We start from the raw sequence: 12,725 nt of genomic DNA, 5'->3' as shown, positions 1-12,725 counted from the left end.
CTGAGTTCCTGTTTCTGTCATTCTGTGAATTGATGCAAGACAATCAGCTGGGCTTTTATGTTTAATCAAGTACCGAAATAGTCTGTCGTGTCTCAGATGTCTGATGCTGCCAACACTAGCATTAGCCAAATTGATAAAAACAACATGATGAACAACAAAATCATGTGTCATTTCAAAAAATATCTGTAGGCATCTAATGAAATGATTGGTGTTTTGTCCTCACCCCTTCTTTCAGATCTGTCTCCTGCTCAAGATAACCACGTGAACGTGGATCTCCCACCAGTGTCAGAGCAGATCATGCAGACTCTGCGCGAACTTGCAAAATCTTTCCAGGATATGGCTGACCGCTGCTTGCTGGTCCTACACCTGGAAGTCAGGTATGACACAGCCAAGCACAAGACTGTGATTTAATTGCACCGTGGGTCATAAATCACTCGCTTATGTCTGGAGAATATCACTATCATTTTTGGTTCGTATTATAGATGTCCTTTTTTTTACACTGAAAGTGATTTTTTAGTGTTAGTCACTGTTAAAGTTTTTAAGCACATGCTGTATTGTGAATATGGTGGTTTGGAGTTTGCATGGCCTGTGACATCAGAATGATCTAGACTGGAATGTCTATACCAGTTGGCTAGGCCATCTTAAGTCAGTTAATTAACTTTACTAACTCAGTTTCCTCCTCTTAAAAATAGAAACAGTAATTTCTAACTCAGAGATTTTATAAATGAAATGATAAGTAATAAGTACAATGCCTAGCACAGAGTAAGTGCTCAAAATATGGTAGCTTTTCGACTATGATGACTTTATTGCCATTGATATTTTTAGTAAGGTACTATGCTAGTCCATGCTAAGAAGGGAGTATACAGATGCAAGAACCATGATCCCTTTCTTTAAGAACCTAAAACCGGGACTTCTCCGGTGGTGCAGAAGATAAGACTCTGCGCTCCCAATGCAGGGGGCCCAAGTTTGATCCCTGGTCAGGGAACTAGATCCCACATGCATGCCACTACTAAGAGTTCACACATCACAACTAAGAAGCTGGCAAGCTGCAACTAAGGAGCCCTGGAGCTGCAACTAAGGAGCCCACCTGCCACAACTAAGACCCTGTGCAACCAAATAAAGAAATAAATATTAAAAAAAAAAAAGAACCTAAAACCCAGTTGAAGACATTAAGTTCAATCATAATTCAAGAAGTTTCCAAGATATGATATTTTTGGACTCTTGCTTCTTCCCCTGAAGTGTAGAATATTCTAATTAGCTTTGGTAGACTCTATTATCATACCTCTGGAAATGGTAGGAAGAAAAGACTAGAAAGTCTCCAATCATTTATTTATTCATTCAATAAATATTTATTGAGTGCCATCTTTGTTCCAGACAGTGGTCTAAGAATTGGGATACAACAATGACAAAAACACTCAAGGTCCCTACTGTCACAGAGCTACATTCTCACTGGGGTGAACAGCCAGTGAGTAAATAAAAAGGGAAATTTCAGCTTAGTGTAACTAAAAAAATAAAATAGCAGAATGGAATTAAACCACGCTATCAAATAGAAATATAAAGTGAACTATACATGTGAACCACATAAATAATTTAAATATTCTAATAGTTCCATTTGAAAATATAGAAACACATAAATCATAATATATTTTATCCAACCCGGTATATCCAAAATATTATCATTTCAACGTGGAATTAAAATAAAAATTATTGATCTACTTTGCATTTTTTTGTCCTAAGCCTTTGAAATCTACTGCATCTTTTATGCTACGGCCTGTCAAAATTTGGATTAGTCACATTTCAGGTGTTCAATGGCCACGTGTAGCTATTGTTATATACTGGACAGTGCAGAGAATAGCTAGGGTTGATGAGAAAGGGGGATCTGGTATTTTGTTTCATAGATAAAATGGTCAGGGAAATTGTGACAAGGTACCAAGAAAGAGCCATCTGTACAAAGATCTAGTGGAAAAGAGTTTCAGGCAGGGAGGGGCACTCACGAGGTCCTGAGACAAAACCAAACTGGCAGATTTGAGGAACAGAGAGGAATCCAGTATGATTTTAGCCCGGTGAATAAGGAGGTCGGGAGGAGTGGAAGGAAATGTAAAGAGGCCGGCTGGAGCCTGATCACGTGGGGTCATGGAGCCCGACTCATTATAGGGTCTTACAGACCACGTGAAGAGTTCGGATTGTTTTATTTTTTTTATTGAAGTGTAGTTGATTTACAGTGTTGTGCCATTCTCTGCTGTACAGCATGAGTTCATATTTTATTCTAAGTGCATCAAGAAGCTATTAGAAGGTTTTAAGCAAGGGGGAGATATTCATTCATTCATTCACTCATTCACATTTTTAAAAGATCACTCTGGCTGTTGTATGGAAAAAAAATTGCAGGGAGAAATATGAATGGAAGCAGAGGGGGATCAGTTAAGACCAGATATGAGCACCAGAATGACAGAGGTGAAGGTGTGAGAAGTGTCAGATTTGGGACATGTTCTCAAGGTAGAGCTGATTTATTGATAGATTGGATTGGACGCAGGACTGGTGGCAGTGAGAGAAAGAAAGGGCTCCAGGAAAACCACAGCTTTGGGGCCAGGACTCCAGGGAGACCACAGAGCAAAACCATGTGGATGCCACGACCAATGAGTGAGGTGAGAAAGACTGAGGGACCGAGAAAGGTTGGGGGAGGGGTAGAAATCAAGAATTCTGTTTTGGTGATGTTTGGTTTGAGATGCTTATTAGACATCTGGGTGCCAATGTCAAATAGACAGTTGGATATATAGTTTTGAAACATCAGGATCAAAAACCTCAGGATCCGAAAGTGTATAGTAATGCATTTTCTTTTGTATTACTGTGAGACATTATTAAAGTTGATAGGGTATTGCCTTTTTGTTTCGAGTCTTTAGTAGATTTAGGTTTTAAAAATGTAAATAGGATTTTGGTTCGTATGTTTGGACTCCTGTTAGAACTTGGCTATCTTGCAGGTGTGCTCAGACAAAGCTTAATTGCTAATGTATTGTTGATGTCACTTCTTTTGTATGCTGCTTGCTTTTTTCATTCTTCATTATCTTGTCCAGTGAGTTACTTCTTTATTGCTTGTGAAGACCTTTGAGTAGGGCAACTGAAGCAGCATTGTAGATTTGGAGTCTATTTTACTCAGCATTATTTCTGATCTTATTTCTTACATTCAGTTGTTGAGAAATAAAGGCTTTTCCTCTATGATTTCTGATTTGTTTTATGATAAGTTTTAGATTTGTTTTCTATTTATTTACAAGCTGACAGTGAAATAAATTGGGTATTTTCTGTGAATAAGATAAACGCAGTCGACGGGGGGAAAAAGAACACCCAGTAACACTCTGATGCCTCTGTTACCTGGGTTGCATAGAAAAACAAGGGAACATCAAATTAATTACTATCACAGCTCCTGGAATTTATGCCATTGGTTGTGTGGGTTCACGGTGTGTTCTTCATTTGGAATTATCAGCTTGTAGTGTAGTTAGTTCCAAGTGGGATACTTTCAAGGCATCTTTGCCTTACTCAAAGGTCTTTGAGTAAGATCTTTTCAATCCTTGAACTCTATCCTGCCCTTTTTATTTTTGTACATATTGGCAGTACTGTTCTTAATAATGCCGAACATATTTTAGTCATTGTTTATTAACTTTACAAGAAACCATTCAATGCTGTAACACCTATTGCTATATCTCCTTCATCATTAGTTTAAAAACAGAAAAAGATCATTTTAAGAATAAATAACAAAAAAAGACTGAGTTTTAGAGTCCTGGATGCAGAATTATCTTTCCCTGATTTTAAATGAAAACACTAAACATGTTTATTTTTTCCAAATTAAATTTCCTTATGTCTTCATTTAACATGGTTTCAACATTCAGGTTGCTTTCCTATGAATGTGCTCCAGATTGTCTTTGTTCCTGTTCAAGTATGGTACAAAAAACTAGACAGAACACTCCATATACGGCTCAGATAGTGAATGTTGACACATTTTATTCATTCCTTGTCACAGTAACAAGCTTTTGTTTGTTTGTACAGTTGATGATAGAAAATGAATAAGGAAAATCTCAAATAAATCATTACTGTAGTTGTCCAAAGCTAGAATAGAGGAGATGGCTAAGTGCTCTGGGCACCCACAGTGGGTGACTGTGGAAGAAACCATTAGCACATAGAAGGCAGGAATCAGGTGTGCCTCCTTCACTGCTCTGGCTCCAGGACCTGGAACAGTCCTGCTGCATAACAAGCGCTCAGTGACTCTCGAGAATTAGCTGGTTTGAAATCAAACCCAGATAAAGTAAGTGTGGGTTCCCCAAACAAAACCTGTTGCTCATTAAAGAAAATGAATTGGTTTGGAGATCGTTTTCACTTGGCAGTCCATGACGTGTATTTAAGAGGTACAGAGACTGCATGGCCAGCATCATCCTTGTCACCATCATCAGCTAAGGTTTGTTTTGTTCCCATCCCGCTGTAAAGGAGAATTAGAACTTAGGCCCTGTGGTCCAGGAGCTGGTACAATGAAGAAGTGGCTAGTTAGGCACTGTCTCTGGCACTTTTACCCAAGAAGCCACTATAATAAGAGAGCACAGATAGAATAGACAAAAAAACTTAATGGGAAAAAATTAATGGGGAAAGCTAGCAAGTCCAGAACAACTTCAAATGCCAAAAATTTGTCTTATTCCCTCAAATATTTTATATCCATAGCCCATCTTTTTCTTTAACATTGTTAAAGTTAAAACCAAAAAGGGTTCTCCCTGCCTGTACTGCCACACGTACTCTTTTTCCTCCTAATAAACACTTTACTTGTTTCACTAAAAAAAAAAAAAAAAAAACCGAAAAGGGTTCTCAAATCCAGTAGGTTCTGTGTTGAAGGACCCATCCAAAGAGCATGTGACATTTTACCTGTGTCACTGTAGGTCACATTTAACCACTAAGCAGTGCTTTTTTACAGTTTGAAGCATAAGGCATGTTACACCCCCAAGAGATGAAAGACATGGTGAGACCATTAAAAATTGTTGAGGTCTTTTTTTTTTTTCTATTTGAACTTTAGAAGAAGAAAATTAAGTTGCAATTTGAGTCTAAAATGCTAAGAATGTCACCTTTATCAGCTGATTTCTCTCACCATCAGGAGGGTTCTAAGTGGGTTGAACAGTAACTACCTGCTACTGTTGGTATCCTAAGTGTGCACTTTCTGAAAATCAACCATCCCGCTGTGTAATCAGCAATATTTGCAGAAAACCTTAATGCCAAAGTTGTATTAAGGTCAGCAACAACATGCCAGAATTCAAAAGAAAAAGAAAAAAAAAACTTCTTCTGAATTTGACATTTGCCAGTGACTATTTTAATTTCCTTTCATCTCTAATCATTTTGGGAGAGGAAGATAATATCTTAGAACAGTTTTTGTCTCTCCTCTCTGCCGCTCACTTCAGGATCTCATAAGCACTCACCTCCAATTCATAGTAATTTCCTAAGTAGTCTCTACTTCTAATTTCTACCATTCTCCACCATTAATTCACCCTTTATACTGTGCAGAGTCATCTTGCCAAAGCTTATATCTGATTATATAATGTCACCTCTTAAAATCCTCTTAAGACTCCCTGTGACTTCTCACGTAAAGTCCAGAGTCCTTTGATGACCTCAGAGCTTATGATGACCTGGCCCCTGCCCATCTCCCCAAGCTCACCTCATGCCTCTGTCATGTGATCTGTATGTACTAAAAGGAACTTCAGGTCATTCCTTAAAACTGTCCTCCAAAAAAAAAAAGAAAAAGAAAAAAAAAACTGTCCTCATTCACATCCTCATGCCTTTGTATTGATATATGGTCTTCCCATCGTCTGAGGTTGTAATGTCTATAATTTACTGTAAAAATACTTTAGCATTAATGGCTTGATTTTATTTTCAACTAAGAGTTACTTAGTTTAAATTTCAACCACAGTAGCAATCAGTTTCCCTAGGCATGAATCCCACTCCAGGGTTGATTAACTTTCATTATATCAAAAATGTCACATTCTGGAGGGACTGCAACTGATGCCGTTGCTGGTATCCTGATCAAAACCATATACTTTAACAATTAGCACATGAATGTCAGAATGAGTTTTTATTGGCAAAATTAATCATTAGTTGATTAGCAGCTGTTAAGGTGATCACCTATCATGAAAATGAACTGGTAGTCAAGAGACCTGGATTCCCTTCCATGAGCAGGTTATAAAACTATAGCACATCCTGTGCAAAACTTAGCTTAAAATGGGTCATAGCTCTAAATGTAAAGCCTCAAACTATAAAACTCCTAGAAGCAAACATAGGAAGAAATCTTTGTAACTTTGCTTGGGCAAAGATTTCTTAAAGCTGACCCCCAGAGTTACCATCCATAAAAGAAAAAGCTGATAAATTAAGCTTCATCAAAATTTAAAACAGTTCTTTGGAAGACATTGTTAAGATGAAAAGATGAGCCAAAGATTGGGAGAAAATGTTTACAAAATGCACCTCAACTTGTATCCAGCATATATAAAGAACTCTCAAAAGTTAAGAAAACAAGTCAATAAAAAAATTAAGCAAATGATGTGAACACAAACATATATGGATGGCGGGACTTCCCTGGCAGTCTGGTGGCTGGGACTTCGCCTTCCAATGCGGGGAATGCGGGTTCGATCCCTGGTCAGGGAGCTGGGATCCCACATGCCCCTTGGCCAAAAATACAAAGAATAAAACAGAAGCAATATTGTAACAAGTTCAATAAAGACTTTTAAAATGGTCCAAATCAAAAAAAAAAAAAAAAAAAAGATGTATGGATGGCAAATAAACCCATGAAAATATGTCCAGCATCATTAGTCACTAGGAAAATGCAAGTTAAAACCACAATGAGACACCACTATACATCTATTAGAATGACTTAAAAAAATTTTTTTTAAATTGATAAGCACTTGAGGACATTGTCCTAAGAGAAATAAGCTAGACAAAGAAAGACAACTACTGCATGGTATCACTTATATGTGGAATCTTTTTTTAAAAAAATCGCAGAAACAGAGTAGAAAAGTGGTGGCTGGAGGATGAGGGAAATAGGAAGTGGCTGGTAAAAGGGTACAGATTTCAGCTCTAAGATAAATAAGGTCTGAGGATCTAATGTAAACCAGAATGACTGTAGTTGATAACACTGTATTGTATAATTGAAATTTGCTGAGAGAGTAGTACTTCATGTTCTCATTGTTATAAAGCAGAAACTAACACACCATTGTAAAGCAATTAGACTCCAATAAAGATGTTAAAAATAAAAAGGCTAAATATGTGAGGTGATGGATGTGTTAATTAACTAGATGAAGGGAATCCTTTCACAGGGTGTACATATATCAAATTACCATGGCATGCCCTAAATATCTTATAATTTAATGTCAATTATACCTCCATAAAGCTTAAATTAAAAAAAAAAACTGACAGCAGTAAGTGCATTTGAGGATGTGGAGCAACTGGAACTCTTGTACATTGGTAGTAGGAAAGCAAAATAGCACAGCTGCTTTGGAAAACAGTTTGGCAGTTTCTTATAAAATTAAACGTATACTTACCATATGACGCAGCAATCCCACTTGTAGATATTTACCCAAGAAAAGGGAAGTTTTATATTTACACAAAAACCTATACACGAAGCAGCTTTATTCATAATCACCCCAAACTAGAAACAACCCAGATGTTAGCTAGTGAATGGTTAAATTGTAGCACATCCATATGCAGGAGGCCACTCAGCAATTACAAGGAATGAACAGCAACATGGATAAATCTCAGATTGAAAGAAGCCAAACCCCAAAGGCTACATGCTGTATGATTGCATTTATATGGCATTCTAGAAGAGACAGAACTGTGGGGGCTGAAAATAGAGCTGTGGCTGCAAGAGCCTTGGGGTGTAAGAAGGGGTTGACTTCAAGGGTGGCACAAGGGAATTCTGGAGGTGATGGTATTGTGCTATAATTTGATTATGGTGATGCTTATACAACTGGTTGCATTTGTCAGAACTCATAAAACTGTACACTAAAACGGGTGAATTTACTGTTCGTAAATTAGCTGTCAATAAACCTGACTTAAAAAAAGAAAAATTATGGTTAAGCCTGTAGTTGCATCATTAGGGATGATACCCAAGGCTGTGGCCATTTGTTTAGGAATATTTCTCGTTACCTGATGCCAAGTCTAAGCATAACAGAATCCTAACTCTGAATGGTCATTATGTCCGCTTCCAGTCAACCTTCCATGTCAAGATCAGACAGAGCACCTAAAACAATCACTAAGCTTACAGAACAACCTGTTTCAACTATGCCTGCCAATGGATGGTGCAGGGGTTTTGTATGTTTGTTTTTAATAAACACCTGTATGAGTGGTAGACTTATTTGGCCTGAAACGTCTTTCATTACAGCTTAATACAGAGGTTATGGAGTAGCCAATCCTTACCCATCTCAGAGTTCCTTGGCAGTTAGTGATACCTACCAAAAAGAACCTAAGAATTTTACATTATCAGACTGACTCGGGGCATTTCAACATAGGAATGTACTCCTTCCTCAAGCTCACTCAGATATGTCCTCTATGACAGGTATCACCTCCTGTTCTGAACCTTTCCTCTGCAAACTTCCATGGCACCCTGGGTACACATGCTTCTGAGTGAGAAACTGTCATCTTTTGGTCATTTTTTTCTTGGTCATCCCCATTAGGCTGTGGAGTCTTTAATGCCACAAACTGTGTCTTACATTCCCAGGGCCTAGCACAATTTCTAACACACTCATACATGTTCAGTAAGTGTTTTGGTTAAGTAATAGATTAACAATAATAAATATGATAATAGTGCCAGCCCCTGTGCTCTATACTCGTTCTATGTAGTAGCTCCTCGGAGCACCTTATGAGGTATGTGTTGTTACCATCCCCATTTCACAGATAAGGAAACTGAGGCCTAGAGAGAGAAAGTAAGTTGCCTGAAGTCACATAGCTAGTAAATGGCAATTGAAACCAAAGTTTCAAAGATCTGTGACCTCTGCCTCTCATTTTCACTACAACAGTATCTGCTTGAAAGAGATCATGCTTTTCACTCTATGCAAACAATCTTGTCGTGGAAAGGATTTTAGAGCTCATCTACTCCTCACCCCCAATGTATGGATTAAACAAGCGAGGATCACAGAAGCTGACTTGCTTGAGATCACTCAGTTTTTCTATAGAATAACTTAGAAGGCTTTCTGGTGAAAAGGGGGAGGGATACATAAAAATTTACAGGGCCACTGCTGTCTTAAATTTTTGGGTGCTCTGTCACAAGAAGATGGTTATTTTCATCAGAAAGAGTTATTACTAACTGCTTTCCCCATCTCTCTCCCTTTCAGGGTTCACTGTTTCCACTATCTCATCCCTCTTGCAAAGGAAGGGAACTATGCCATTGTCGCTAACGTGGAAAGTATGGATTATGACCCTCTGGTGGTCAAGCTCAACAAAGACATCAGCGCCATTGAGGAGGCCATGAGTGCCAGCCTCCAGCAGCACAAGTTCCAGTATATATTTGAAGGTCAGACCCTGCCTCTGTCCCTGGGAGTTTGGGAGGAAGGAAAGCTGAAGGTTTTCCCCATTTTCTCTATTACTGAAGTTCAAAACTTGTAGGAAAAGGTTGTTGATTTTTTGTTTGTTTTTCCTTTTGGATGAAAGCTGCAGTACCTAGCCTCTGCGTGTGTGGCTTCCTAGGCAACACTATGGCTTCCATCTGCTCCTTCTTGATAAGGAGATTTAATCGGAGATAAGGCAGATGGCAGCCAGCCTGCCTCCTTGACACGCTGCTCATGAGAGCTGGGTAAATGTGTGGAGTGGACCACAGATTAACTCAAGAGGAGCTCATAAAGGAAAAAGAAACACACACACACCATACAGAGACAACCCTGAAAGATCCCCTCATGGGCTAAAATTATCACTGGAAGGGGAAGTTTTCTCTCAGAGGATGAATTGTTGTCTGAAAAAAACAGAAACCTCTGACGAGCAGCAGTTTTAAGAAGGCTGCATCCGTAAATGCCTTCAGGGTCAAGCAAGTCTGGAAGGGTGTGAAAGACAGTACTTTCCAAAGGCATTCACCTTCAACATTTAAAACAATGCACCGCCAGCCAAATCATTTTCATGATGAATTCCTCCAAAGGACCCCTTTTAGGATTTCAAATTATATCCCCTTTTTTTCTTGTTCTGCTTGGTTTATATGTAGACTTGGGGGCCAAAAGTATCTGTGGCATCTCATAGAATTGAGCCAGTGTTATTTAAAACAATTAAGAAGGTATTTAGTGCAAAGGATTGTGGCAGCCTGAAGATGGAAAGAGAGTGTCAATGCATGACCATGTCTTGCTTTATGAAATGGTTCTGTTCTAGCAAATGTGGACCCCCTGCCCCCTAAAAAATTCCTATTTTCCCATTAAATTATAGTGATGGAGATCTGTTCTGAAGGGGAGTATCCCTAAACGACTTTAGCCGGAAAGTATGAAAAGGTTAGCTATTAGTCAGCCCCATGGCACTGTGAATTGGAGACTGCAGCAATACTCTGTAGCTTGACGGTACAGGGCGCATCTAAGAAATCACTTTCCTGACTACGCAGAATTCCCTTCGGGCCCTTGACAGTGGCTCTTCCAAGCCCCACATATCAACATTCACATCCCAGAGGTTTCCTCTCATTTTGACCAGACATTTCTTAACATCTAATTCTGCTGGGCAGCAACATCTTCTTGAGATACAGGTATAATCCTCTGACATAGAAGAGATTTTAACTAAAAAAAAAATAATAATAAATTTGAGGATTCCTATTTAAAAGGCTAGCTATCCCTCTGTGATATCACTTTCTAAATTCAAAAGGCATAACATTGAGTTTCCCAAGTTGAGGAGGTGGCAGTGGTCTCAGTCTTCTTGGTGTGTCAAGAAGGAGTATTTTATTTTATTATTTTTTTTAAGGAGTGTTTTAATCACAGATACTGTTTAGAATTCCTGATGTATAGTGATAATACAAAGCAGACCAACTTTTAATTGGTTTATTATTATAATTGCTTATACTTAATTGGTATATACATTTATTTATTTCTTTATTATTCTCTACAAGCATTGCATTGCCTCGTAGCCTACACGTAGGACAGACCACACTAAAGCACTGCAGAACAAAATTCTGCGTGAAGTTACGGGCTCAGGAGAATCACAGCAAAATAACCTACAGAGATTTTTCACATAAACTGTCTTGCTTTAAATGTAAAATCCATGTGTGTGTTTCTTTCCCTTCGAGTGAAAAGCTTTTTACTTCGCTTTCAAATAGTAGCACATACACGCAAATCTGTGGTCTTGAAGCAACACTGGGTGAGTGTAGCTGAAGCAAGAGACACTGCCTTCTCCTGTCCTTTTTCTATATTTATCCAAATCAAGGGAAAACTCATTCTGAAGACAGAAGGAGCCATTGACCCTGAAATTACTCCCTAAGACAAAAATAGTAGACCGCTTGTGACTAGTCAGACTAACTTTAGAATTCTGGGGAGGACATCTTGCCAGAGTCCAACTTTGTAAGAATAAGAGAAAAAGAAGGAAGAGAGGTTTACTTATTTCCAAGTATTTAGAATTGAAGTCTAACTTCTAAGAATGGTAACCCACATATGCCTCGGGTTGTTCTGAACCAGCATTCCTCAACTTCATTACCTAGGGTAACCTGAATGGGACCTCTTAGTTTGTTGATGTACTACCCGGCTCTTTGCTGAATTTCATAGACCTTAAGACAGTCCTTTGGCGATGAGAACAAATCACTTACGATACCCCAGAGAAATACACAGGTGTCTTGTAGGAACTCCACAGTTAATGCATGATCTGCTTTTCCTTTGCACTTTTTTTCTGATTACATTCTCTCCAGTTACTACTTTAGAAGTATACTCCATTGTCAGTGTTGAGGTGTAGTAACATTAATGCCAATAGCCCATTTTCTTATTTTTACTTATGTAGGTTGTCAATCAACTTTTGAGCCAAAAATACACCCCTACCTGTTTTGTAGGAGGAAAAGGAGACCAAACAGATCATCATATTTACATGTGTTCTTCTCCGCTTTAAAATAACTGTACAGAAAAACAAGAGTTCTATGCACTTCAATAGTTTAAAACAACCTGGCATGTACTCTAAGCCCTGGCATGGTGACTTTAACTGTATATGGCAGTGCTAGAGCTGCAGATATACCAGGTTTTTGGTCAGCAGAAAGTCTCCCCATTTGTAACTACTTGGGCACTGTCTAAATACTCTGAAATCATTGTAAGATCAGCTGGTCCAACCATCAGAAATAAGTTTTCCTTGGTCATTTAAATTTTCTGAGCAGTAGAAGAGAGAAATCCTGTGTCGGTTTATGCAAGATGGCACTAATCTGTCTTCTCTTTCCTCCCCACTGCCCTGTGCTGATCCCTCAGGCCTTGGACACCTGATCTCCTGCATCCTTATTAACGGCGCCCAGTACTTCAGGCGCATCAGTGAGTCTGGCATCAAGAAGATGTGTAGGAACATTTTTGTCCTTCAGCAGAATTTGACCAACATCACCATGTCTCGGGAGGCAGACCTGGACTTTGCAAGGTAGGAGGAAATATTGGGCTCAGGTCCTGTACCAAAGCCAAGGCCTCATTGTCTATCAAGTCATTTTTAAAAATGGGTTCTTAGTACTTAAAAACTTAATTTAAAAAAAAATGAAACAGAAGTGATGGATATTAATTAAACTTACTGTGACGATCATTTCA

The 12,725-nt window shown here is 38.6% G+C and overlaps 1 protein-coding gene across 1 annotated transcript in view; it reads left to right on the top strand.

The window, feature by feature from the left end:
• The window catches only part of EXOC4 (exocyst complex component 4), a 797,314-nt gene that overhangs the window by 727,906 nt on the left and 56,683 nt on the right, over window positions 1–12,725 (top strand). The window contains exons 15-17 of the mRNA XM_036863209.1: window positions 236–377; window positions 9,339–9,517; window positions 12,405–12,564. Coding sequence (XP_036719104.1) covers window positions 236–377; window positions 9,339–9,517; window positions 12,405–12,564 — 481 coding nt within the window. The remainder of the gene's footprint in view (window positions 1–235; window positions 378–9,338; window positions 9,518–12,404; window positions 12,565–12,725) is intronic.

Source organism: Balaenoptera musculus, chromosome 9 (assembly GCF_009873245.2).
Source record: "Balaenoptera musculus isolate JJ_BM4_2016_0621 chromosome 9, mBalMus1.pri.v3, whole genome shotgun sequence".
Classification (NCBI taxonomy): domain Eukaryota; kingdom Metazoa; phylum Chordata; class Mammalia; order Artiodactyla; family Balaenopteridae; genus Balaenoptera; species Balaenoptera musculus.
The sequence above is the reverse complement of the archived record's forward strand: the minus strand, read 5'-3'. Positions and strand labels throughout refer to the sequence as shown.